General features: G+C 40.0%; 1 protein-coding gene and 2 pseudogenes across 11 annotated transcripts in view; 2 read left to right on the forward strand and 1 right to left on the reverse strand.

Moving 5' to 3' along the window:
- ACACA (acetyl-CoA carboxylase alpha) overlaps nt 1-26,908 on the forward strand; it is a 330,020-nt gene that overhangs the window by 246,615 nt on the left and 56,497 nt on the right. For all 9 annotated transcript variants that reach the window (XM_077969319.1, NM_001266778.1, XM_077969318.1 and 6 more), the window contains 4 exon segments: nt 6,915-7,184; nt 13,188-13,285; nt 17,429-17,549; nt 18,888-18,998. In XM_077969319.1, coding sequence (XP_077825445.1) covers nt 6,915-7,184; nt 13,188-13,285; nt 17,429-17,549; nt 18,888-18,998 — 600 coding nt within the window.
- Nucleotides 4,110-6,793, reverse strand: LOC106994022 (large ribosomal subunit protein eL20 pseudogene; annotated as a pseudogene). The gene has a single exon (XR_013406322.1). The product of XR_013406322.1 is annotated as a large ribosomal subunit protein eL20 pseudogene (transcript).
- LOC144335449 (high mobility group protein B1 pseudogene) lies at nt 24,468-25,603 on the forward strand (annotated as a pseudogene). The gene has a single exon (XR_013406321.1). The product of XR_013406321.1 is annotated as a high mobility group protein B1 pseudogene (transcript).

A 26,908-nucleotide genomic window follows, 5' to 3' on the forward strand; every position in this document is an offset into this window, starting at 1 on the left:
TGAAAGGTTCTGTATAAATATAAGCTTTCGATTTTAGTACATGTTTGTAATACATGTGGTACAGTCCTAAATATGTATTTAGCTGATAGGCACTGTTCTTGTCTATTGTACAAATATTGACTTTAAAAATATAAATATGTATTCAACCATCAGACCAGAAAAACACTGAAGCAGTTACTTCTCAGGTAGAGACATTAATATTGTATAAACCTATGTATACATATGTTTACACTCTACCACATCATTGCAGAGCATTTCTTTTTAGAAAATGAAATGATAACCCAACAAACTTAGTTCTTGATATTTCTTTCTCTTTAAAGTGAGTCTCGATTTTTAATTTTCATATGTTTATCTCTTTCAAATTTTATATAAATAAGATCTGTTGTAGTATGACTACAATCTAGAATTAGTTCCTCTAAAATATGGGAAATTGATTAGGCTGGTGAGATTTTTTTCCCCCTTAATTTTTTTTTTTTTTATTATGGAAATGCTCAAACGTACACTAAAGTAAGCATAAGTAATATAAACTCCCATGTACCTATCACCCAGTGAAGAACTATTTGGTAGTTTTCTTTTCTCAGTTATTTTTTATTTTATAAAAAGTTAAAGTTATCAATGCAATATAAACACACACAAAAAAATTTGGAGAATGGAAAAAAAACCGATACAATTTCATCATCCCAATAATTATCACCTCATTTTGCTGTTTCTTATTTATTTTTGTTTTTTCAACATGCTTTTCAACTGATGAAGCTGTCATTCATACTATGCACTTACTATATACCAGGCACTATCCTAGGACCTAACATGTATTTAATCCTTCCAACAAACTTATGCAGTAGATTTTTATTACCCTTGTTTTACCAGTGAAGGAACCGAGGTACAGGGAGGTTGATAACTTACATAAGGGTACATGGCTAGAAAGTTGAGTCTCATTTCTGTCAAATTATCTTAGATTCGGATTCAGAAGAGTCTCAGAATGTGGCTCCTGAGTCTGACCCCTTTTCTAATTTAGTATTACATCATGGGTATTTTTAAATGCTCTTCCTAATCTTCATAATCATCATCTTATAAGGCTGTACAGAACAGTAACAGTGATCTTGCTATCCAATTTACTTCCCTCCAAAATAATTTTAGGTTTTCAGGAAAGTTACAAAGATAGTATTAGACAGTTCCGGTATACCCTTTCCCAGCTTCTCTTAATGTTAACACCTTATATAACCATGATATAATTACCAAACTAAGAAATAAATATTGATACAATTGTGTTAAATAAACCACAGACCTCTTTTTTTTTTTTTTTTTTTTTTTTGCCAGTTTTTCTCCTAATATCTTTTTGATTAAGGAACATACTTCCTTAATTTCTCTAGTAAAGAAAATACCATTTCTTGGCTGGGTGCGGTGGCTCATGCCTGTTACCCAGCACTTTGGGAGGCCTAGGCAGGTGGATCACCTGAGGTCGGGTTCAAGACCAGCCTGGCCAACATGGTGAAATCCCGTTTCTATAAAAATACAAAAATTAGCTGGGTGTGGTGTTACCTGCCTGTAATCCTAGCTGCTCGGGAGGCTGAGGCAGGATAATCACTTGAACCTGAGAGGCGGAGGTTGCAGCAAGCCAAGATTGCACCACTGTACTCCAGCCTGGGCAATGGCCTCAGACTCTGTCTAAAAAAAAAAAAAAAAAGAAAATACCATTTTTGTGTATGTGAACCTCCTTTTAAGAAATAAACACTTTGGGAGGCCAAGGCAGGCAGATCACAAGGTCAGGAGTTTGAGACCAGCCTGGCCAACATGGTGAAACCCCATCTCTACCAAAAAAAAAAAAAAAAAAAAAAATATATATATATATATATACACACACACACACGCGCACACACACACACACACAAAATTAGCCAGGCCTGGTGGCATGCACTTGTAATCCCAGCTACTCAGGAGACTGAGGCAGGAGAATTGCTTGAACTCAGGAGGCAGAGGTTGCAGTGAGCCGAGATTGCACCATTGCACTCCAGCCTGGGCGACAGAGCAAGACTCCATCTCAAATAAAATAAAATAAAATAAAATAAACAATTCACATTAGCTATAAGGACAAGTTACTTAATTTCTCTGTGCCTTAATTTCCTTATGGCAATAATAACAGCTACCTTTGAGTTAATAATAACTACCATTTGAGGGCTTTTGTATGCCAGGCTCTGTACTAGTTTAATATGGTGTTACTCACAACAGTACCTCCAGAAAGAATCTGTCATCCCCATTTTATAACTGGAAAAGTGAAGCTATAAAATGTGAAGTGTCCAAGGTTATACAGCTAGCATAAAGCTGAGATTTGAACCAAGACAGCTTGACTTTGCAGCTTAAGCTCTTAACCACTATCAGTAGTTGTCAGCTTTTAGAACAGTACAGCAGATAGTAAATGTTCAATTAATGGTAGTTATTATGATAGCTATTGTTATTTTTAAAATAAAATAGTTTAAGACTAGGACTCTTATTCCATGACTTCTAAAATATATGTGGCAGACAATGTTCTGTGCCCTTGGTGTTAACTATTTTTCAAGTATTATTTTTAGAAGTGAGGCAGGGCGCAGTGGCTCACACCTATAATCCCAGCATTTTGGGAGGCCGAGACGGGAGGATCACTTGAGTTCAGGAGTTCAAGACCATCCTGGGTAAGATGGTGAGACCCCGTCTCTACAAAAAATAAAAAAAAATTAGCTGGGCATGGTGGTGACACACACGCCTGTGGTCCCAGCTACACAGGAGGCTGAAAGGGAGAATCACTTAAGCCCAGGAGGCCGAGGCTGCAGTGAGCTGTATTTGCACCACTGCACTCCAGCCTAGGTGACAGAGCAAGACCCTGTCTTAAAAAAAAAAAAATTTTTTTGAAAAATAAAAAGACTCTGGAACTAGCAAGCATTATTACTCCCTTACTATGTGTAGTGTTCCTGGGAAGCACTAGAGGAGATGATAAAATTGTTCAAGATGGTAAGCCAAGAGCAATCCTAGGCAGCCTATGATTAGTTATCAGAAGAATTCTCAGGCTGGGCAAGGCGGCTCATGCCTATAATCCCAGTAATTTGGGAGGCCGAGGCAGGATGATGGCTTGAGGCCAGGAGTTCAAGACCAGCCTGCAACATGGTGAAATCTTGTCTCTACAAAAAAAAATGCAAAAATTGGCCGAGTGTGAAGGCACATGCCTGTAGTCCCAGTTATTTGGGAGGCTGAGGTGGGAGGATTGCCTTAAGCCCAGGAGTTGGAGGTTGCAAGTGAGCCAAGATTGCACCACTACACTCCCACCTGGGTGACAGACCGAGACTCTGTCTCAAAAAAAAAAAAAAAAAAAAAAAAAATTCTCTACACAGAGGTCTTAGTAGGAGATCAGAAAAGAGAGGAATTACTTTAGGCTGGGAGAAGCTTTACTGAGGAAATGGAATTTGGATGAACCTTTTGGAATGGGTAAGATTTGGACAGAGTGAGGGGAGAGGAGAGAGAAAGACAAAGTTTTTTATGTAGAAGTTAATATAGTAGATTTCTGCTTTTAATAGTGTGTTTATCAAACCCATGGCTATTATTTTCTTAATTTCGCATGTGGGGACATTGAAGCTCAGTAAAATTAAATTAATTTTCTTAAGATCACACAGTTAGTTAATATAAATGATAGCACCTGGATTTGGATCTAAGTTTGTTGGACTCTAAAGCCCATGTTCACCTTTATATGCCCTATCCTTTGATTAGCAGTGAAATCTAAATTTTAATGTAAATTGAATAATAAATGCTTCCTTAGATGTTTGTCCATCATGCTACCTCAGAACTGAATGTCTTCCAATCAGGAATCTTGCTGCACTAAGACTGGAATAACACTCTCTATTCTGTAATGGTACTTTTTAAGACAGGAGGAGGGGTCGGTCGATGAGCAACACTCTTTGGAAAGACATTGATAAAGAGTATTGTGTTCTTGGTGCTGCTGTGTTGACACCTAATTAGAAGTCAATATTGCAAGCATAATGACCTAGCCAATTGCTGAACTCACTGCCCAAGTGACACAGTTAGAGTCCCCAGGTAGTAATGAAAGATAAGAGTATTATTTGCCTGCCCAGTGCCACATGGTCACAATGTTTACATTAGCACACAAATGCTGAAGTAGATTCTTCAGGGCTTGTATCTAATCTGCTTCTGGCCTATGTGGCTAAGGTTAATATATCATAAAATTTGGTGTAAAACCCAATCTTTCTAACTACAAATGCATTTAGAGGTAAATTGACAGGAAATAGCTTTTCCTTCCTGAAAAACAAAAGATTTGGGGTTAAGGGGGCATGTGCGAAGGCAGATAAAATATTTCTGCTTGTACAGGGATTATATTAACTAGCTTCTTAGAAACCATAACCAAAATTATCCTGAAATTTGAGTGTTCGCTGTGCTATTTTTTGAATGATCTATTTTTCCTTCCTTTCTCTGTCTTTAATGAGTAGATGGAGTAATACCTTATCTTAGAAAGTGATTGGATTTTTTTCTTTGTGTTATATCCATTTTGATTTGTATTTGGCCAATGGTGTGATATATTAAATAGCTTATATTTATCTGTGGGTGTTTCATATATATATTTCCTAATGCTGAGAATCACAAATAGCTGTGTAGAATGCTTCAACCAGCCTGATTACAGTGGATGTGCAATTGGATTGAGAAATGTGTACTCAGAGCTTATGATCACTGGCCCGGTTGAGTCTGGGTGATGCATGTGGCTTTCCAGGGATGCTGCTATTTACATCTGTTAATGGCCCTTCTTGATGGCCAGCTCCCCAATGAGGTGATATGCAGCAGCCTGGGGATGAGGGACCAAGGCTGCAGATGTGGCTGGGCTCCATTAGGCAGAACCAGGGATGCTCATCTGGTAGGTAGGCTTTGTGTTTGGTGGCGAGTGGTGGGGGCAAGGAGGGGGGCGAGAGACAGAAAGAAAGGGGGAAAAATGAATGGAAAACATTACTTATCCAGGTATAGGGGAAACAGGCAGACATGAAAAACTACAGCTGTAACTAGAGTATGAGTGAATAGAATAGAAAAGAAATGGAACTAGCAAATATACAAGTAGAAGGATTGACTAGTTCTCATATCGAAGGGGATTAAAACAGGAGAGGGCTATGAGAGTGTGGGAAGAGACATGTCACCTCTGCCTTTTAAGTCAATATCATTTATTTATGTCGCTGGCCATATGCTGCTGAACAGAGAGCAGAGATTTACATATAGTGCATCAAGAGATTAGTTCTTTCCATCCTTTGGTTTTCTGGTGCTGGGAGAAAGCAAGAGATGCTCACAAGGATGCAATGTTGAGCATTAGTAAATTCTTGCAGAAATGGAACGTACCTGAAACAAACCAGTAAGGAGTGTTTCTGTTGTTCCTATCAAATGCTAGAGGACAGTACAAGGAGCCTGGATCATGAAAAGTGTACAGTCCATGAGAAGTGATTCTTTTTCTGCTTCCTTGTGTGTTGAAGATTTCTTGGAACAAATGTCACAAAAGATGGAGATAGTGTCTGTGTTAGTCCATTTGTGTTGCTATAAAGGAATACCTGTGGCTGGATAATTTATCAAGAAAAGAGGTTAATTTGGCTCATGGTTCTGCAGGCTCTATAAGCATGGCAACTGCATCTGTTGGGCTTCTGGTAAGGGTCTCAGGAAGCTTATGATTTTGGAGGAAGGTGAAGGGGGACCCAGCCATTACATGGTGAGAGAGGGAGCAAGAGAGAGGTGGGGGGCAAGGTGCCACACTCTTTCTTTTTTTTTGGCACCATGACATTCTTGAGTTAATTTGAGTCACCCCTGGGTGAGAGGGCCCTGCACCTAGAAGAAGGTGTTGGGCCTCTTGGTGGTGAAGTATGGCTTATGCTAACCATGCAGGATCCCGTGGGGCAATGGGAACTTGATCTCAGAGTCATGGAACTGTTTGACCGCCAGCTGGCAGCACTTGCTGACCGCAGTTTCCACCTTCATGATCTGGGTGGAGTGGGCCTTTGTGTGATGCCAGGTGCCCATGTCTCACTAGCACTGGATGACAGCACCCATGGTGGTCAAGTCCTGGTATCCAGTACATGTTGTGGGTGCTGCTACAGGAGTCGTAGTGCAGCTAGATGCCAGATTTCTTCACCTGCAGGGGGGATTTCTCAAACACCTACCTACAGTAGACAATTTTCCCTGAAGACTTCTTATCTTCTTTTGCTGAGATACCAAGTACCAGAGGCGGGACTTGGCAATGACATGATTAGGTGCAAAGATTCACATACCACAGAAGGGCAGCATGTGGCATTTGGGGGTGGGCAGGCAGCAACCCACCACCTTGTACTCTCGTAGTGTGCCCAAGGCGTTCATAGCACTCTCTACATGCTTGCTTTCACCCGCAAAAGGCCACACTCTTTCAAACAGCCAGATCTAGCATGAACTCAGATCAGAGGGGAGCACCAAGCTATTCATGAGGGATCCACCCCATGACCCAAACACCTCACACCAGGCCCCATTTCTAACGTTAGGGATCATATCTCAACATGAGATTTAGAGAGGACAGACATCCAAACCATATCAGTGTCTTAGTATATATGGCAGTAAAATGAGAAATTAATCAACAGTGCCATGGCATTCTTACACATGTATCCTGAGTGCATTTAGATTTTGGCTTTTCTGCCTTCTTTGAGCAGGCCCAAAGAAGGAATTGAGACAGTTTTGAAATACACAGTAGATCAGCTGTTCTCAGCATAATCTAGCAGCATATTAGAATGTCTTTTTAGTTTCCCACAGGGAGTGTGGCTCTTTAGCAATGTGTATCTTTACATAATGGCTGTGCCTAGGTATACTCTGATACCTTCAAGGAACCTGGAAAAAATTCTGCATGTAAAAAACTTCTGTTCATTCGTTTGTTTATGCCTTTCCAGATTGGCATGGTAGCTTGGAAAATGACCTTTAAAAGTCCTGAATATCCAGAAGGCCGAGATATCATTGTTATTGGCAATGACATCACATACCGAATTGGGTCCTTTGGGCCTCAAGAGGATTGGTTATTTCTCAGAGCTTCTGAACTTGCCAGGGCAGAAGGTATTCCACGCATCTATGTATCAGCCAACAGTGGAGCAAGAATCGGACTGGCAGAAGAAATTCGTCATATGTTTCATGTGGCCTGGGTAGATCCTGAGGATCCTTACAAGGTACACACTAAGAACATATAATATTTCAAAGTGCTATATGGTTATGCTACATGTGTGGATAGGTAGGGGAAAGGTAGAGGTTTAAGTTCAAAAATCACCACTTATGGTAAAAATTAAATATAAACAAAATTATTTATGAAAATTCCTTAAGACACCATATTAGAGACAAATTATTTCTCAATATGTTCACCTGGTTTTTCTTCCAACTATAAAACAGGTTGCTGTTTCTTTGGTTGAGCACTAGATGAAATAGTAAGTATGCATTTAGTGTGAGACATGCTAAACCAAAAATATCTATCTTTAAACTATTTCATTGTGGCTTCCAGGATTTATGGTCAATCATCAACAAAATCCCTTACCTCCTCATCTTCTACTCCAACCTCCTTGTTCACCTTGAGATCTGTCTCTCCTCTAAAGATATTGCTTCCCCCGTAGCCCTCTGGAGTACTGACTGATTTCTGTCTTTCTTTTGTACCACTGAGCCTGGAAGGGGAATATTGTCCTCTTTACCCTCCTTGCTGCTTCCGGACACCTCTCCCTTCTCTCTGAAAAAATCCCATCTTTGAATCTCATGTCATCAGACTGTGCTATACCCTCACTGCTCCTTGTGTTTCCTGATCCTTTGGTCACTCCCTCTCATTCTTTGCATCTTTTAGTTCCTGGCACATTGTCACTCTGTCCATTACTACTAGTCATGTGATAATTCTTGGCGATTGCTATATCCACATAGATGATCCTTCCCATAATCTGGCTTCTTGGATCCTTGACTCCTTTTCTTCTAATGGTTCTATCCTATACCCTAGCCCAGCCTCTCATTCCCCATAATCTCAATTTCAAGTATCTCTTTCTTTGCCACCCCCTCCGTCCTCTTTTCAGCTCTCTCTCTAGTCTGACAATCCTTTGAAATCATCAGGACCATTGAGTTGAACTCACCTGTTGATCCTCCCACCTTTCTTCTGTTCTTCACTCCCTCTTTACACCTCATTTCATTCCTATCTAGCTTAAACTCCAGGGTTAACTCCTTGATTAATCATTATAATCACCATCTTTTCTACACCTTCAACTTTCTCTCTCAACTTGCTTCAACTTGCTTCTCTCTTTGCTTACTCTGTGCCTTTACAGAAACCTTGTTTAAATCCAATTCTCTCCATTCTGCTTCCATGCCTGCACCTGCCCAGCTCAACTTTGATGGAGAAAAAAACAATTCTGTTGACTGGTCTTACTTTAAATTCAAGCTTACCAACCTCCTGGATGACGGTTTCACATCTCTCCCCTCAAACCTCTAACATCTACTTCCCTCTCCCCACTCAGCTGATATTGTCAGACCTTGCTTCCCAATATTCAAGAAAAGAGAAACAATGAGAAGAGAGCTTCTACAAGCTCCCATGTACCTGCATCCGTTGTGCCCTTACTCTTCACCTTCTCTTCTACACTTTGAATGAACAGTTCCTACTTCTGTCTAAAGCCAATCCCTCCTCTTGTACACTTGATCTCCTTTCTTGCCAACTTAAGTGTATGATTAACACTTCTCCCTGCTCTTTCATGCATCAGCACTTTTTCCTTCTGTATTGTATCAGCCCTTGTAGCATACAAACACCCCTCCAGTCACTATCCCTCCCTTCCTTCCTTTTATAGGAAAATGTTTTTAAAAGAGTTGTTTGTTCTTGCTGTCTCCAGATGTTCTTCTCCCATTCCCTCTTGAACCCATTTCAGTTGAGCTTGCACCCTTATCATTCCACTGTAGCTGCTTTTTGTCAGGGTCACCAGTATTCCATATTACTGAATTCTATGGTGAATTCTCAGTCCTCACCTTAGTTATTTGACAATAGCATTAGCATTTGACACAGTTAGTCATTCCTTCATCCTTGAAGTACTTTCTTCTGTTGGCTTCCAAGAGCCCAAAGTCTCCTTTTTATCTTCCTGCATTTCTGGCTTCTCTTTTTCAGTTTCCTTTGCTGCCTTTCACATCTCTAAATATAAGAGTATTTCAGGAGATGATGGAAATACTCTATATTCTGACTGTGGTGGTGGCTACTTAAGTACATACATTTGTCATAACTCATCACATTATAACACTTAAAACTGATGAATTTTGTTGCATGTAAATTATACTTCAATAAAGTTCACAGAACAACTTTATTAAAATATGAAAATTGATCCAATACAGGGGTTTTTTTGGGGCTGATGAAAATATTCTGGAATTAGTGGTAATGGTTGCACAACATCTGAATATACTAAAATTTACTGAGTTATATACATTTCAAAATGGTGAATTTTGGCTGGATACAGTGGCTTACGTCTGTAATGCAGCATTTTGGGAGGCCAAGGCAGGCAGATCACTTGAGGCCAGGAGTTCAAGATCAGCCTCGCCAGCATAGCGAAATACCATCTCTACTAAAATATAAAAAATTAGCCAGTCATAGTAGCACACGTCTGTAATCCCAGCTTTTCAGGAGGCAGAGAGGCATAAGAATTGCTTGAATGCAGGAGGCAGAGGTTGCAGTGAGCCAGGATCATGCCATTGCACTCAGCCTGGGTGACAGAGTGAGACTCAAAAAAACCTTTAAAAACCAAAATGTTGAATTTTATGTTATATTAATTTTATCTCTTTTTTTTTAAGAGACAGTGTCCTGCTTTGTCACCCAGGCTGGAGTGCAGTGGCACATTCATAGCCTACTGCATCTTCCAACTTCTGGGCTCAAGTGATCCTCCCACCTCCACCTCCCAAGTAGCTGGGACTACAGGCGCACACCACCACACCCAGCTAATTTTTTTATTTTTCATAAAGACAAGGTTTTGCTATGTTGCCCAGACTTGTCTCAAACTCCTGGCCTCAAGTGATCCTCCCACCTCGGCCTCCCCAAATGCTGAGATTATAGGCATTAGCCACTGTGCTTGGCCAGTTTTTTAAATTATATAAAAAAATGTGAATGGGGACATGTCAGGAGCACAGAGGTTGCAGCGGGAACAAGAAGTTCTGGACTCCCCATTCTCAACCCCACTAGGACTCAATGCCCTCTCACCTGTTGGTTTGGCAAGACAGCCATTACAGAAAGTAGGGTAGAAGGAAAAAAGTGATTCAAGGGCTTGGTCCCTGGACTACTCCTTTTCCTATTTACCTTCCCTTGGTGACCTCATCCTGTCTTTTTGTTTTGTTCTGTTTTTTTGAGATAGGGTCTCACTCTGTTGCCCAGGCTGGAGTGCAGTGGTGCGATTACAGCTCACTGCATCCTCCACCTCCTGGGTTGAAGCAATTTTCCAGCCTCAGCCTCCTGAGTAACTGGGACTACAGCCACGCACCAGCAAGCTTGGCTAATTTTTTGTTTTTTGTAGAGACAGGGTTTCGCCCTGTTGCCCAGGTTGGTCTTGAATTCGTGAGCTCAAAGTGATCCGCCCGGCTTGGCCTCCCAAAGTGCAGGAATTAGAGGTGTGAGCCACCGCACCTAGCCTCATCCAGTCTTTTAAAGCTTTAAGTTTCATGTACAAGCTGATAAATGTCCAAATTTATATCTTACCCCTGAACACAAGATTCATATATCCGGACTCAACATCTCCACTTACATCTGCCTAAATGTCTACCTAAATTGTAGCTTCTAATCTTCCTTTAATGTGTTCTTCCTACAGTCTTCTCTGTCTCAACAGATGGTACCTCTATTGTTTCATTTGTTCAAGTGAGAGACCTTGGAGTTATTCTTGACTTCTGTCTTTCTTGCACACCCCACATTCACTTCCACACCCCATTCATCCATCTAAACAGTAAATCATGTTTATATCCCTACCTTAAAATATATCCAGAATCTGAGTACTTCTATCCAATTCCACTGCTACTTACTAACAGTAGCAGTAGTCTAACTCTTCTTACCTCCATATTGCAGTACCCTCCTAACTGGTCTTCCTGCCTCTGGCTTTGCTCCCAGTCCCACCCAAGGTCCGTCCTCAACAGAATGTAGAATGAGGCCATGTGTGGTGGCTCATGCTCATGCCTGTAATCCCAGCACTTTGGGAGGCTGAGGCAGACGGATCAACTTGAGGTCAGGAGTTCAAGAACAGCCTGGCCAACGTGGTGAAACCCTCTCTCTACTAAAAATATAAAAATTAGCTGAGCATTGTGATGGGTGCCTGTAATCCCAACTACTTGGGAGACTGAGGTGGGAGAATTGCTTTAGCCCAGGAGGCAGAGGTTCCAGTGAGTCAAGATCACACCACTGCACTCCTGCCTGGGTGACAGAAGGAGACTCTACTCAAAAACAAAAAACAAACAAACAAAAAAACCAGGTAGAATGATCCAGTTAAAATATAAGTCAGATCACAAAATTTTTCTCTGCTTAAAACCCTTTAATAGCTTCCCAGTTCATTCAAGTAAAAGCCAAAGATCCTATAGTTGCCTACAAGGCCTTATATAGATTGGCCTTCCAGTACCACTCTGCCCTCATTTCTTGCTACAGCCTCCCCCAACCTTATTCCACATATTGGCTCTACCCGACTCTGCTTTCTTAAACCTGCGAAGTACATCATGCCTCAGTGCATTTGTACTTGCTGTTGCTTCTACCTAGAATGCTTTTTCCTCAGATATCCTCATGTCTCGTAGCCTCAGCTCATTTAGGTCTTTACTCAAACGACACTTTTCAATGAGGCTTTCCTTGGTTATTTTTTCTAAAAGTTGGACTGTCTACCTTCTCTTTCGTTTTTTTTTTCGTTAAACATTATTCCCATTAACATTATACATTTTACTTATTTTGTGTATTTTGCTGGCTTTCCCAGTAGGAGGTATGTTTCATAAGGGTAGGAATTCTTGTCTATTTTTGTTAATTCCTGTTTTTCCAGTGCCTAGAATAGTACCTTGTACATAATAGGCACTCAGTAAATGTGTACTGACTGACGTACTAATGACACTCAGTGCTATCAGGCATTCTCAACACAAATCATGCAAGACCAATTGCAGATTTATGTCTTTTCCATGTTGTGCTCACTGTGGGACATACATTTATTGAGTTAAATGGTGGGCATAATTTCTCATAGTATTTTAAATGCTTCCCTGTGTTTACTTATTTTTTTGACTGAGTGACTAATTCACTTAAGTTAAACACATATACCATGTAACTCTATTTTGTATGTGGATGTGTGTATAGATACATACAAATCAATTATAAAATGTTAGTATAATTGTTTAAATGTAAATGGGCATTAGGAGTTGTTTATTGAAGAAACAAAAGATCTGAGTTCAGTGTTCACTATTAGCACTGTATAGACTTCTGATTTTAATATTGAATCTCCTAGATTTGCAGTTCTCTGTTATCCCTTGCTTGTATTTATTTTGATGATCCTGTGGATTTGAGAGAGTGAAAAACAGTAATTCACACAATTCTTCAATTTCATGTTGATATCTTTAATAGAGATGTCACTAAAGATCAGAAAATGACCCTTTAACCCTGTTGAAAATGAAATGAGGCTGGGCACGGTGGCTCACACCTGTAATCCCAGCACTTTGGGAGGCCGAGGTGGGCGGATCATGAGGTCAGGAGATCGAGACCATCCTGGCTAACATGGTGAAAACCCATCTCTACTAAAAATACAAAAAATTAGCCAGGCGGGGTGGCAGGTTCCTGTAGTCCCAGCTACTCGGGAGGCTGAGGCAGGAGAATGGCGTGAACCCAGGAGGCGGAGCTTGCAGTGAGCCGAGATTGCGCCACTGCACTCCAGCGTGGGCGACAGAGCGAGACTCCGTCTCAAAAAAAAAAAGAGAAAATGAAATGAATGGAATATACTTAGAATTGCAGCTATAAGGTATCTTGTCTCAAGGACAGTTAGTGACTGAAAAAATAGGCACTTCCATCTTTCAAAGGAGGACTGTCTGTGCTAGTATTCTATTAGACAGTAAACCTAAGAAGTGATGTGGCAATTTAAAGCTAGCTGTGGAACAAGCTTCATTATGTACGCTTTGCTGTATCTTCTGGTTATATGACAATGGCAAATAATGAGTTAAAAACTATTTGTGCTTCACAGGGATACAGGTATTTATATCTGACCCCTCAAGATTATAAGAGAGTCAGTGCTCTCAACTCTGTCCATTGTGAACACGTGGAGGATGAAGGAGAATCCAGGTAGGTATATATGTATTGGAATAATTTGGTCATGACTAAAGAAAGGAGAATATGGTATTTTTTTCCTTATTGTACGGCTATTCATAACCTTGAAGGACACTGAAGATAACATAATCTAGATGTCTTAGGTTTATATCCAGCTCTACCACTTATTAGCTGAAGAACCTTATTATTGATTGAAGTTTTGACATTTATAATACTTAAGTCATTTTAGAAAAACTGAAACATGTAAACAATTATGAAGAAAAAAATAAAAATTAGCCACAATCCTACCTTCAGGCCACAATTATGAATTTATGTTATACTCTTGCTGTCTTTTCTGTAGACTTATCTTTTTTCTATGTGATTGAGATTATAACAAGAATTTCTTTTATAATTTATCCTTTTCACTAAAAACTATTTTTGGGAAAATTTCCTGTATTCTTAAAACATTATTTAAGAATAGGATGCTTAATGGCTACATAGTATTTTATTATAATAAATATATTTGAACATTCAGACTATTTCTAATTTTTCACATCCCTGGGCTGAACCCCCTTAAGGGATATTTATATAAATTTCACATAAACTTTTAGGAATTAAAAGCTCTGATCATCCCTTTTTGCTTGATTTCTAGAAGTGAAATTACAGGTCAAAAAGTCAATTTTAAAGGGTTTTAAAAAATAATTTTAAATTGCCTTCCCAAGATTTGCATTCCTGTCAGCAGTATAGAATAGGATTTGTTTCCCTCTTTAATTTTTCTTCACCCCTGCCAACATTGATTATTGTCAAATAATAAAATGGAATAAAAACGGCAATTGTTATTTTAACTTGTATTTTTGACTCCCAGTGAAGTTGAACATTTTCATATAATCTATCTGCAAGTATTTTTAAGAATGTTAATTGCTCGGCCAGGTGTGGAGTTTCAGGCCTGTAATCCCAGCACTTTGGGAGGCTGAGGCAGGCAGATAGCCTGAGGTCAGGAGTGCGAGACCAGCCTGGCCAACATGGAGAAGCCTTATCTCTACTAAAAATACACAAATTAGCCAGGCCTGGTGATGCATGCCTGTAGTCCCAGCTACTTGGGAGGCTGAGGCAGAAGAATTGCTTGAACCCAGGAGGTGGAGGTTGCAGTGAGCTGAGATGACACCACTGCACTCCAGCCTGGGTGACAGAGCAAGACTCCATCTCAAAAAAAGAAAAAAAAAGAAAAAAAAGTTCATTGCCCTAATACTATTTACTGAAAATTTATTTTTTGGTGTTTTTTTGTTCTGTCTACTCTTGGGCTAATACCACACTATTTAAACTATTCTAGTGGGACAAATTTTCTCACATTTTAAATTTTTCCTCAAGTATTATTGGCTACTTTTGCTTTTTTTTAATGTAGAGGGTTTTTGTTTTTTGTTTTTAGAGACAGGGTTTCACTCTGTTGCCCAGGCTGGGATGCAGTGGTGTGATCATAGGTCACTGAACCCTCAAACTCCTGAGCTTAAGAGATTGTCCCATGTCAGCCTCCCAAGCAACTGGGACTATAGACAGGCGCCGTCACGCCCAGCTAATTTTTTTTTTTTTGTTCCGAGATAGAATATTGCTACATTCCCCAGGCTGGTCTCGAACTCCTGACCTCAATCCTCCCACCTCAACCTCTCAAGTAGCTGGGATTACAGGTGCAAGCCACTGTGTTTGGCTTGAGGCTCATGTTTTTCTAATTCCAAAAAAGTTTTCATAATGATTTTGATTCAGATTGCATTGAGTTTACACATTAATTTAAGAACTGACATCTTCATAATACTAACTTTCCCCAAAAAGAAACATGGTATGTTTTTCCATTTGTATGAGTGGTTTTTTTGTTTTGTTTTGTTTTTACGTTTTGTAGTTTTCTTCATATAGGTTTTGCCAGAGGTTCCCAAACTTTCTTGGTTCATCGCATCCTTAGTGTCTCAGTAATTTTTTCATAGCACCCCTAGAGTATAAGATACACTTAATATTTCTGCTTATTAGGTAGTTAAACAATAAGTATTTGTGTCCTAATAACTTAATAATCATTTGAAAAAATTATATATGTAAATTGAAAAAATTTATTCTTAAATAATTACAGTTACTTACTAATGAGATATTTGTGTCAGCATAACATCTCAAACCTTGGAATCAGCTTGGATATAGCCACCCACATTTCTTGTTCTTCATTGAGTTTTCACAGAAACTTCAAAAATCTAGCTTTGCAAAGACAGGACATTTTCAAAAGGAATGTAGCACTATTCTAACAAACTGTGAACTACTCTGAACTATCTAAAGCTAGTAGTTCACATAGGGTCACAGATATCACATATAATAGTGCTTCTCCCAAAAATTTAAAATATCTTGTAATGCTTCTGGGAGTTCATCATGGTGCCTTGGGGCACAACATGGTTATGGTGAGATTCTGCCAATTTCTTCATGCTTATTTCTAAATAGTTTGCATTTTTTCTTGCTACTCTGAATGGGATTTTTCCCCTATGATGTTTTTTAACTCTTCATTTCTGGAATCTATGAATATTGAGTTTGTTACAGGCAAATCTGGCTGGGTCCTTGAATATTTACGACTATATGGACCTTATACGAGCAGGCACACACACACACACACATATACGATTAATGTAGTTAATTAACCCCCTTAAGGGACAGTAGCTTCATTTCTGATATAACTTTAGGACAGAGTCTAGATACAGAACAAAAGGAAGAACTGGGAAATTATTGGATATTAGGAGAGGCTAAAAATAGAAAGACAGCAGAATCTGGGAAGCAGAGATGCAAAGTCACAGATCAACAGCAAGGGCAAAGAAAAAGAATTGATGGAGGGCTGGAAATGAAGAAGGGAGCAGGAAAATATGGGGCCAGGAGGAAGTATTTTAAGAGCCACTATGGGGTACTTATTTATTATTTCAATTTATAAAACTGTGCCCACTGCCAAGCCTTCTGGGTATAGGTGGAACAATAAATAATATATGCCCATCTCTACTTTCAACTTTGTATTTTTCCTTTCTTTTATCAGTTACATTCCCCATCTCCCATTTCCCATTATCAGCTATCACTCCTAATCCCCTGCCAGGAAGACAGATGAGTGACTTCCACTAGATCCACAGGATGCTTTCTGGACAACTTGGTCAGCATTTCACTTCTACACACATTCCACCTGCCCCTCCAGAGGACATATCCAGGGACGCTTGTGTATATATTTGATATTTATGAAGGAGCAGGAATGAGAGTTCAGTATTTTGACCTTCGTTTCATCCCACCTTAGAAGAGGATTTTTGACTTGAGAAACTAAGCTGAGCATTCATTCTCCCTACCGCTCTGTTTGGATATTCTCTTCCTATGTAAAATTGTCTAAAATTGTTCATATGATGCCTGTTGCTCATTACAGAGATATACATTGACCTTGCTTTTAAAAAATTTGTTCTAGAAAATAAGCGAAGGCATCTAAAATCTGAGGGCCATCTATAACGTCAAACCTTCTCCTTGTTTGCTTTAATTTAACTTTCTTGTCAACCCTTAGAGGTAGATATTATTATTCTCATTTTGTAGAAGTTATTATTATCTTTAGAGTCACACTCCTGCGTGTATCAGAGCAAGGATTTAAATCTCTCTGCTTGGCTGGGCGTGGTGGCTCACGCCTATAATCCCAGCACTTTGGGAGGCCGAGGCGGGCGGATCACAAGGTCAAGAGATTGAGACCATCCTGGCCAACATGGTGAAACCCTGTCTCTACTAAAAATACAAAAATTAGCTGGGCATGGTGGCACGCACCTGTATTCCCAGCTACTCGGGAGGCTGAGGCAGGAGAATTGCTTGAATCCGGGAGACGGACATTGCAGTGAGCCGAGATCATGCCACTGCCCTCCAGCCTGCCAATAGAGCGAGACTCCGTCTCAAAAAAAAAAAAGTCTATCTGCTTAATTCCAGATTTTGCTCTTCCTATTAAGCCATATTGCTTCCAGGTAAAATAGGCCCAAGCTAAGAAGGAAATACATATAAATGAAGAGTATAAAAGGAAGCACATAAAGCCCTGGTATTAAATATAAGCTTTCAATGCACTTTTAGCAGACTTTTAATGGTGATTATTATTTTAATGGCTTGTTGTTACTGTGTTTAACCTTCATAATTTGACATGGCCATATCCAATAGGTACAAGATAACAGATATTATTGGGAAAGAAGAGGGAATTGGACCTGAGAACCTTCGAGGTTCTGGAATGATTGCTGGAGAATCCTCATTGGCCTATAATGAGATCATTACCATCAGCCTGGTAAATCTTTCCAGAATGTGAAATTTTTGAAGAGTTGGCTGTGTAGCTAGGTTTATTTTTTCTCTTATCACTGCTGTTCTGTCCCAAATGATTCTTGAAGATTGTGTGTCTACAATTTTATTTTAATCACACATGATAATAGGAAGATAGGATAATATAAATAACTGAATTTTTCAAATAAACCCAGTACTTTGTTTTAGCTTTTAGTTTAACTTCTTTTTATTTTCTTCCTTTCTTCTCTTTTTCTTTTTCTTTTTTTTTTTTTTTTTTTTGAGACAGAGTCTTGCCCTGTCACCAGGCTGGAGTGCAATGGCGTGATCTCAGCTCACTGCAACCTCCGCCTCCCGCGTTCAAGCAATTTTCCTGCCTCAGCCTCCTGAGTAGCTGGAACTACAGGCGCGTGCCACCACGCCCAGCTAATTTTCGTATTTTTAATAGAGACGGGGTTTCACCATGTTGGCCAGGATGGTCTCAATCTCTTGACCTCGTGATCCACCCGCCTCGGCTTCCAAAAGTGCTGGGAGTACAAGCGAGCCACCATACCCAGCCGCTCTTTCTTTTTTCTAAGAGACAGGGTCTTACTCTATCACCCAAGCAAGAGTACAGTGGTGCAATCATAGCTCACTGCAGCCTCTACCCCCTGGGCTGAAGTGATCCTCCTACCTCAGCTTCCAGGTAGCTAGGACTACAGGCATGTGCCACCACCTCCAGCTAATTTTTAAATTTTTTGTAGTGATGGGGGTCTCGCTATTTTGCCCAAGTTGGTCTTTTTTTTTTTGAGACAGAGTCTCACTCTGTTGCCCAGGCTAGAGTGCAGTGGCGTGATCTCAGCTCACTGCAACCTCTACCTGCCGGGTTCAAGTGGTTTTCCTGCCTTGGCCTCCCGAGTAGCTGGGATTATAGGCACGTGCCACGATGCCCCGATAATTTTTGTATTTTTACTAGAGGCAGGGTTTCACCTTGTTGGCCAGGCTGGTCTCAAACTCCTGACCTCAAGTAATTCATCCGCCTCAGCCTTCCAAAGTGCCGGGATTACAGGTGTGAGCTTCCTCGCCCAGCCCCAAGGTGGTCTTGAACTCCTGGGCTCAAGCGATCCGCCCACCTCAGATTCCCAAAGTGCTAGGATGATAGGCATGAGTCCTTGCACGCAGCCTGAATTTTGCATCATTGTATTTTCTTTTCTTTGACCATGAAATTTTTTTGTGTGTGTTGTTATCAAACAGACTTCATAAAAAGCAATGTTTATTTCTGTTAATTTGGATTTTACTTATCTATGCCTTAGTTCTTACAGCTTCAGAGAGGACATAAATATGTGACATGTAGAATTTATTTTTTAAGGTGACGTGCCGGGCCATTGGGATTGGGGCTTACCTTGTCCGGCTGGGACAGAGAACCATCCAGGTTGAGAATTCTCACTTAATTCTAACAGGAGCTGGAGCCCTCAACAAAGTAAGTTTTTAGGGTTTTGAAGAAGTTTACATAGCTGATTGAAGATTATTTTGTGAATTCTTAATTCAAGATCCTGATTGGAAAGAAGCAGTTCAATCCATGCCTTCCTCAGTCTATCTCTTCCCCTCTCCCTCCATCTTTTCTGCCCATTGACTTGCTTGCCTTTTTATTCATTCATTCATTTATTTCATTTCTCAACTATTTTGAGTACTTACTGTTTTCTAGGCACTGTTCCAAGCCCTGTGTATATGTTAGTGAACAAACTATATAAAACCACTGCTCCAAAGCACTTAACGTTTCAGTGTCATTGTGGAAAGACAGAATTAATTGAACGCTTCTGTTCTGTCCCTCCTCTCCTCTCTTTTTCTTAATCTACTAGTAAAAGATGTGAGGAGATCTGTACTCAGACATTGAGCTGTCTCTGATTCCAGCTGTGCTAGTTCCCATTTCAGACCTACATTATGAATTAGGTACTGGCCTAGGTGTTGAGACTATCAAGTTTTAATGATTTTGTGAAATCTGTAAATACACCTCTCGATAAGGGCACCGATGGTGGTCTCTTGTATATAGAAGAAATATTTGGCAAATATTGAGTGGGAAGATGGGTGAATGGATGCATGGATGGATTACTGGAAAAGAGTATGCATAAAGATTTATCTTCCCTTCCAAAGAAAGGTTTGTACTTTTTAAATCCAACTTTACAAGGGCTTTTCCAAGGGGGGAAAAATGGATGGTTGCAGTCACTGTTCGTAAGAGTGAAAACTATCTAAGAATACCTGAATATATAAAGGACAGTGCAGTTCTGACACCTTTGCAAGCATAGGAAAATTATTTTCTCCTCAGGGCCAGAAAAATGTAATGGAATAGTCTGAGGCTGACTGCCCTTGTGCAACTTATATAACCTCTCAACTCCTCAGCTTTCTTATCTGTCAAAGGGGGATAATAATTTAAACCTTTAAATAATGTGGAGCTCAAATGAGAAAACATAAGTAAAAGTACCGAGTTCTACTGGACATGCCTAGATTCCCAGCTACTCAGGAGGCTGAAGCAGGAGGAGAGGTTGAACCCAGGAGTTTGAATCCAGCCTGGACAACACAGTAAGACCCCATCTCTTTAAAAAAAAAAAAAAAAAAGTACCTAGTTCTTGGTGAAAAGTGTTGGCCCGCATTAAAATTTCAATTTCCGTTCCTCTCTCTAACATGATTTGGTGATTGAGCTAAAATTTCAGTTTCCCGTTCCTCTCTCTAACATGATTTGGTGATTGAGCTTATGGAGTTAATACACGTACTAAATTGTATCGGATATTACATTTGCTCTACTTGCGGGAACTTTTTATCAAGTCTTGACTTTCAAGTGTAAAGATAAGAATTAAGTGTTCTATCATTCCCATTTAGGAAAAAGTTGAAAATTCCATTGGTTTAATTAGATTTTGTGGATGTCAGAAATTAGAGGAATCATTTGATGTGATCAGCTTGCTCTCTGCATTCATATAAACTCTGTATCCTCCTCTGGGCTTGCTTTTTCTCACCAAGGAAAGGCACAGCAGTGCTAACAGTGGCGAACTTGGCTGTCTTCCTCCCTTTTTGGAGAGTAGCCTGGAAATAAAGGTTATGAACCACTACTATTAAAGATTATTATTGCAGTGGGAGAAACTGCTGAGAGTCTTAAGGTTGTTTTTTTTTAAGTTGCTCTTTTGGATACCTTCTTAGGATGAGATATTGATGAATGCTGAAGATAATTTTAGGTACCATTATCTATGAGAACAGAATGTTTGAAAGATTTTAAAAATTCTGTTCTCATAGATAATGGTACTTAAAAAACCTATATTTCCATGATGTTCCCATACCCAGTCAGAGAGCTAATTTCTGAAATGTATCTTCTTATATTGAGTTTCTTTCTCCCCCCTTCCCTGATACTATATTATATACAAAGAATATTACAAAAAGCAGATGTTGGGTTTTTGGTTTTGTTTTGCTTGAAAACTTGCTAGTTGAATTTCATTTGTGCCATGAAGAGACATTAGAGATTGATTTCTTAAAATCTGACTGAATTGTTCTAATCAAATTCATTATATTCACCTTCATAGCTTACAGGGCTGCTTGTTAAAAGAAAAGCTTAGTTACAGGGTGAAAGACAAATAAAGCTATAGCTTTAACTTACCAAACAACGCTCACTTCTAAAAGGACATGATTGTTGTTAGCTGAAGGGAGTGATCAGATACAGAGGTTACCTAATGTTGCTCTGCCTGCTTCACTATCTTCATGTCAGCTCCTCTTAAGTATACAGCTGTGCTGCTGAAGACACCCGATTTCATGCAAATTCATTCAGAATGTCCTATCAGCCCCTTTGCCTATCAGGTATGAAAAAGGAAACTACCATGCTCAGATGGCTTCCTCTGACTCACTCCTTGTGCGTGTTGCCTTTGTGTGTGCTGGTGTCTTTCTTCATCTCTGTTTGCCTTTCTTTCTGTAGGTATCTCTCTGTATTGTGTACTCTGGGTGTGTGCAAGTCACCCTGAGTGCATGTCTCTTTCCGTGTGGGTGCTGATCTTTCTGTCTCTTTGTGTCTGTGTCCTGCATATGGATCCCCCTCTTTCTCTGTCTGTGTGCCTCCCTGAGTGTCCATATGTGAGAAAGTCTTTGTGTATTTGAAACATTGTAGAGCCTCCTTTCTTAAGCCTTGGTGCTCATAGTATGTACCTGTGTAAAGTGGAAATGTAGGAGACATATGCAAGCCTATATACAGTCTTAGATTGTAAATATTTGACCCCCACCTTTTTGAGTCTTCATCCTTTATGTTAAACATTGGGGTGAAGAATAAGGAGTGGGGGTGTTCAGAGGTTGTAGGGGGAAAAAATCTTGTGTGTGCAAGTGCCGATCCCGTTGACCCCTTTGAAAATTGAAATAATGATAATGCGCGTCTCCTGACTGCATCAAAGTATCAGCACATCAAAAGCCAGGAGGCATGAAATGCAAATGATAAAGTGAAAGCAGATGGATTGTGCATGATCGCCTGATGCCCAATGAATTTTAAAAGGTGCTGGTTTGCAGGAAGGGGGGTTTGGGGGGTTTTAGGGGGGACTGAAATAAACACGTTATCCCTGCAATTTTTTTTTTTTTGTTCTTGATGCTCACTCCTGACAATATTTTTTCACACTTGAGTGAACACCCTCTCTCTCTCTCTCTACCTCTGTCCCCCTCCCCCTCCCACTCTCTCTCTCTCTTTCTGTTTACTCTCCAACTCCCCCCCTCTGCCCCCCCCCACCCCCACCTCTTACATGTCTCAGGTCATGTCGCTGCAGCTCCGGTGGAAATAATAAGATATAAACCACGAGGTTGTTATTTGCATAGAAATAGCATGGAGCCCCAGGCAGCAAGGGAGAAGGACACAGGGATCATTTGTCTAAAATTGTAATGAAAACTTTTGCTGAGGCAGAGATTTTTAAAAACTTACTTTCTCCCTGCTTTTCCCCTTTCTTCCCCTACTCCCCAAACCCCATCATTGATTTTACTTAACATGCTTCAGTTTGAAGAGAAAAGATTGACACTCCACATATCATACTCCCATAATGCAGCAACCTGTAAATTGTTTGTTCCTTTAATAGATATGAAGCTGAAGAGACATGCATTTTCAACCTAATACACTGCATGTGTGCGCCAGGCTTTTATAGCTATACTCCATCTCGGCATACACATGATGTTGCCTGTCGCTAGCCTGTTTTTAATTAGTTTACACCTTCCTATCTTTTGCTTCCAAAGACTCTTACTTTTTAAAGGATTTCTTTTTATAGCCAACAGTAGTAACCTTCATATAAAATAAATATTTTCTGGTGTTTTCCTGTTTTTTTACTTTTGGTGGTTTTTCTGTATACTTACATGTTTTATTCATGGACGCCATCCTTTGCCACTGTGTCTTTTATTCCAAAACCAGGAAGTGCTTCCCACCTTTGTATTTTTATCCTTTTCCCCCTGTGAACTCACTATTTGTATATCTTCTTTCCATGTCTATCTTGCTTTGTTGCCTGCAGTTATTTGTAAAATATTCAAAATATTACCCAAATTGAGAAGAGATGTAGTATCTGGATTTTATTGACATTTGACATTAGAACTAAAGGCAGTAGGCTGGTGATCAGAAGCAGCCCAAGGGGGTTTACTTGAAATTCAATCAAGAATATCTGTCTGGTTCCTTGCTATCTTCTGGAATGGGTTAATGGTATCAGGGCTATATTTCGTAGACAGGAAGACAAAACCAATAGAAAGGAAAGTGACTTAGTTTCATTGACAGAGACTAGATCAGGGTCAGAACATGAACTTTCATGTCCCTAAGTTTCATTGAAGAAAGCTCAGGCCTCTTTGCTTAGTGGTCTGTAAAGCCTAAAAGAAGGTGGTCTGGTTGTTTTCCTGTTTGTCCAAATGTCGTGAGAATGATGACATTAAGAAGAGAAGTTTCTAGGGGCTTGCTATTTCATGTCGCTCAAGGTAGCAGATCCTAACTCTCGGAATTGTAGGCTGTGGGTGACAGATTCCTTAAAATGCCTCACTGCGTGGCAGACCTGATGTGCGTGGCAGATTACCCTGCTTGAAGGGAGTCATGCTGTCCTGGCAAAGGCAGTAACCTGTGTACTTGGGGAACTGGTAAAGATATACCCTTAAGGAGCTGAGATGATTGCAGAGTCATAAACTCTTAAGTCTGTGTGCCACTGGACATTTGCAGAGATAATCATACTCACTTCCCCCGCCCCCCCACCACTCTTCCTTTCAGTTTCCTTTTTATTTTTTTTTCCTCCCTTTCCTGTTAAAAGTATTAGTATGTTTAACATAGTGTTAGGTGACAGATAAGCTGGAAGAACTAGTATTGTAAAGGAACACTGATGTATACTGGAGCCTACTAGCTCTCAATCCATTGCCCCAGACTTGGGGATAGAGAGCACATTCTGTATCCAGAGAAATAAGAATATGCAGTTTATGGTTGTCCTCTGGACATTAACTGCCTGTGAAGGTAAGGCATATGCCAAAGGCAGTGATAGATTCATCAGGAGATGATATGTGACTTTCTTGTATTTTAAAGCTCTGCTTCTGTTTTAGAAAAAAATATCCTATACTCTCATCTCCCTTAGCGAGATCAGGGCCCTATTTTCACTGAATCTGCAAGAAAAAAGAAATTATGTGATGGGTATGACTAGGGCCGTTAGTTTGGTAGGGGGCTAATTCTGCTAATCTTGCTTTTGAGACTTGGTGCAAGTAAGTTACATTTCTCTCTGGTTCTCATATACGTATTTTTCTGCAGCTATGCAGTATGAAATGTGAAGTTGTCATAGCTGACTCTGTTGGGCACAGTACCAGAGTTCCTCTCATGAGTGGGAATTGTCTGTTACACCAGGAACCTGCACTGTACAGTCTCCATGCTCACCCATGACTCTGTGACATACAACGTGAAAGTCATGGACGCTCAAGAAGGGAAGGAGAGATTACTTAGCTCTCACTGTGGGGCGGGCAACGTTGTAACTTTCACATAACTTAAAGAGGTTATGATAGAGACAGCGCCGGGACAAGTGAGAGCCAGAAGGGCACTGGGCGACTCTGTGCCTTGCTGAGGAAAAATAACTAAACATGGGCAAAGGAGATCCTCAGAAGCCTAGAGGCAAGATGTTGTCATACGCATTTTTTATGCAAACTTGTTGGGAGGAGCATAAGAAGAAGCATCCAGATGCTTCAGTCAACTTCTCAGTTTTCTAAGAAGTGCTCAGAGAGGTGGAAGACCATGTCTGCTAAACAGAAGGGAAAATTTGAAGATATGGCAAAGGCAGACAAGATCCATTACGAAAGAGAAATGAAAACCTATATCCCTCCTGAAGGGGAGACAAAAAAGAAGTTCAAGGATTCCAATGCACCCAAGAGGTCTCCTTTGGCCTTCTTCCTGTTGTATTCTGAGTATCACCCAAAAATCAAAGGAGAACATCCTGGCCTGTCCATTGGTGATATTGCGAAGAAACTGGGAGAGATGTGGAATAACACTGCTGCAGATGACAAGCAGCCTTATGAAAAGAAGCCTGCGAAGCTGAAGGAAAAATACGAAAAGGATACTGCTACATATTGAGCTAAAGGAAAGCCTGATGCAGCAAAAAAGGGAGTTGTCACGGCTGAAAAAGCAAGAAAAAGAAGGAAGATGAAGAGGATGAGGAGGAGGAAGATGAAGAAGATGATGATGATGAATAAGTTGCTTCTAGCACAGATTTTTTCATGTCTATAAAGCATTTAACCCCCCTGTATACAACTCACTCCTTTTAAAGAAAAAAATTGAAATGTAGGGCTGTGTAAGAATTTTTTAAAACTGTATGGTGTCTTCTTTTGTATAGTTAACACACTACCAAATGTGTCTTTAGATAGCCCTGTCCTGGTGGTATTTTCATAGCCACTAACCTTGCCTGGTATAGTATAGGGGTTGTAAATTGGCATAAAAATTTAAAGCAGGTTCTCATTGGTGTACAGCACAAGTAAGTTATATATGGGGAGAGTAGTTTTTTCATTTTCAATTGTCTCTGATGCAGCTTATATGAAACAATTGTTCTGTTAACTGAATACCACTCTGTAATTGCAAAAAAAAAAAAAAAAGGTTGCAGCTGTTTTGTTGGCATTCTGAATGCTTCTAAGTAAATACATTTTTTAAAAAATTAGTTTAAAAAAAAAAAGATGTTATGAGCATGGGGAGGCTAGAGCCAGGCTGCCTAGGTTTAATTCTTGGCTCCGCCACCTACTAGTTGTGTGACCTCGGGCAATTTATTTAACCTCTCTGGGTTACAGTTTTATTAACTGTAAAAGAGGGGATAATAATAGTATCTATGTACCAGAGTCGTCGTGAGAATTAAATGAGCCAAAATAGGTAAAACATTGGCACTGCCATAGTCTTCTCTAAGGTGCATTTAGGGTTCCTCTCATTGCAATTTCTTATCCGGTTCTGGAAAGGAAATACAAACACATTATTCTCTATACTTTCTGATTCTTTGAAGGCAAAAATTCCTTCAAGAAAATGTTAGATGACAGTCCTCACTTGGCAGTACATTCATGTATTGACTTTCCCAATAGATGTATCTAACGACAATCAATGCTCTTTGGAAAGCCATTAACGTGAGAGGCACGATGTTCGGTCATGACAGGGTAGTATATATGTCAGTCATCTGTCTACAAGAGTCCCCAAGGACTTGTTGATACAATAGCTCATAATCACTCTAAGGATCAGTCTAGCAATTTGCATTTTTAAAAGTCCCTAACTACCTATTTTCACAATAGACAGTCCCTGTACTCCCATAGCTCCAGATGGGATCACTCTCCTTTCTAAAGAGGGCATTTTAACTTCCTTTCTGAGTAATCCTTGCTTTAGCATTATGAATGAGTCCTCAGAAAGTATTGCTCAATGGACAGATCTCCCTAATATTCAAGCGCTCCCTCCCCACACATAAAATATTGGTAAATCTGGCCCCATTTAGGGGGATTGTTTTGTTTGTTTTTCATTCGATACCCCTCAAATTTGATAGAAAACTATACCTGGTTATGTTTGACTCTATTAGTGTGCCTTAGTGACCTGCCAGCAATGCTGAGTGCTCTGGTTTGGAGATCTTACAGGGTGGAATCGCCACACAGACCTCCACTACAGAAGTTGCCTCTGACTCTGAGAGAGCCCATGCATGTATGGTGGCTTAGAGTCTAAGAATTTGGGAGACCCTACAGCAAGTACCAGTCCAGAGCTTCTGGATACAGTGAAAGCTCTGAGATCCTGTTTGGGGCATTGAATGCAGACTCAGGAATTATCATGTTTGACAACCTATTATGAATGTGCTCAAACTTTCTGAAGTTACAGAACCTTTAGATTAAAAAAAAAAAAAAAAAAAACTGCCAGGCATGGTGGCTCATGCC

Source organism: Macaca mulatta, chromosome 16 (genome assembly GCF_049350105.2).
Source record: "Macaca mulatta isolate MMU2019108-1 chromosome 16, T2T-MMU8v2.0, whole genome shotgun sequence".
Lineage (NCBI taxonomy): Eukaryota > Metazoa > Chordata > Mammalia > Primates > Cercopithecidae > Macaca > Macaca mulatta.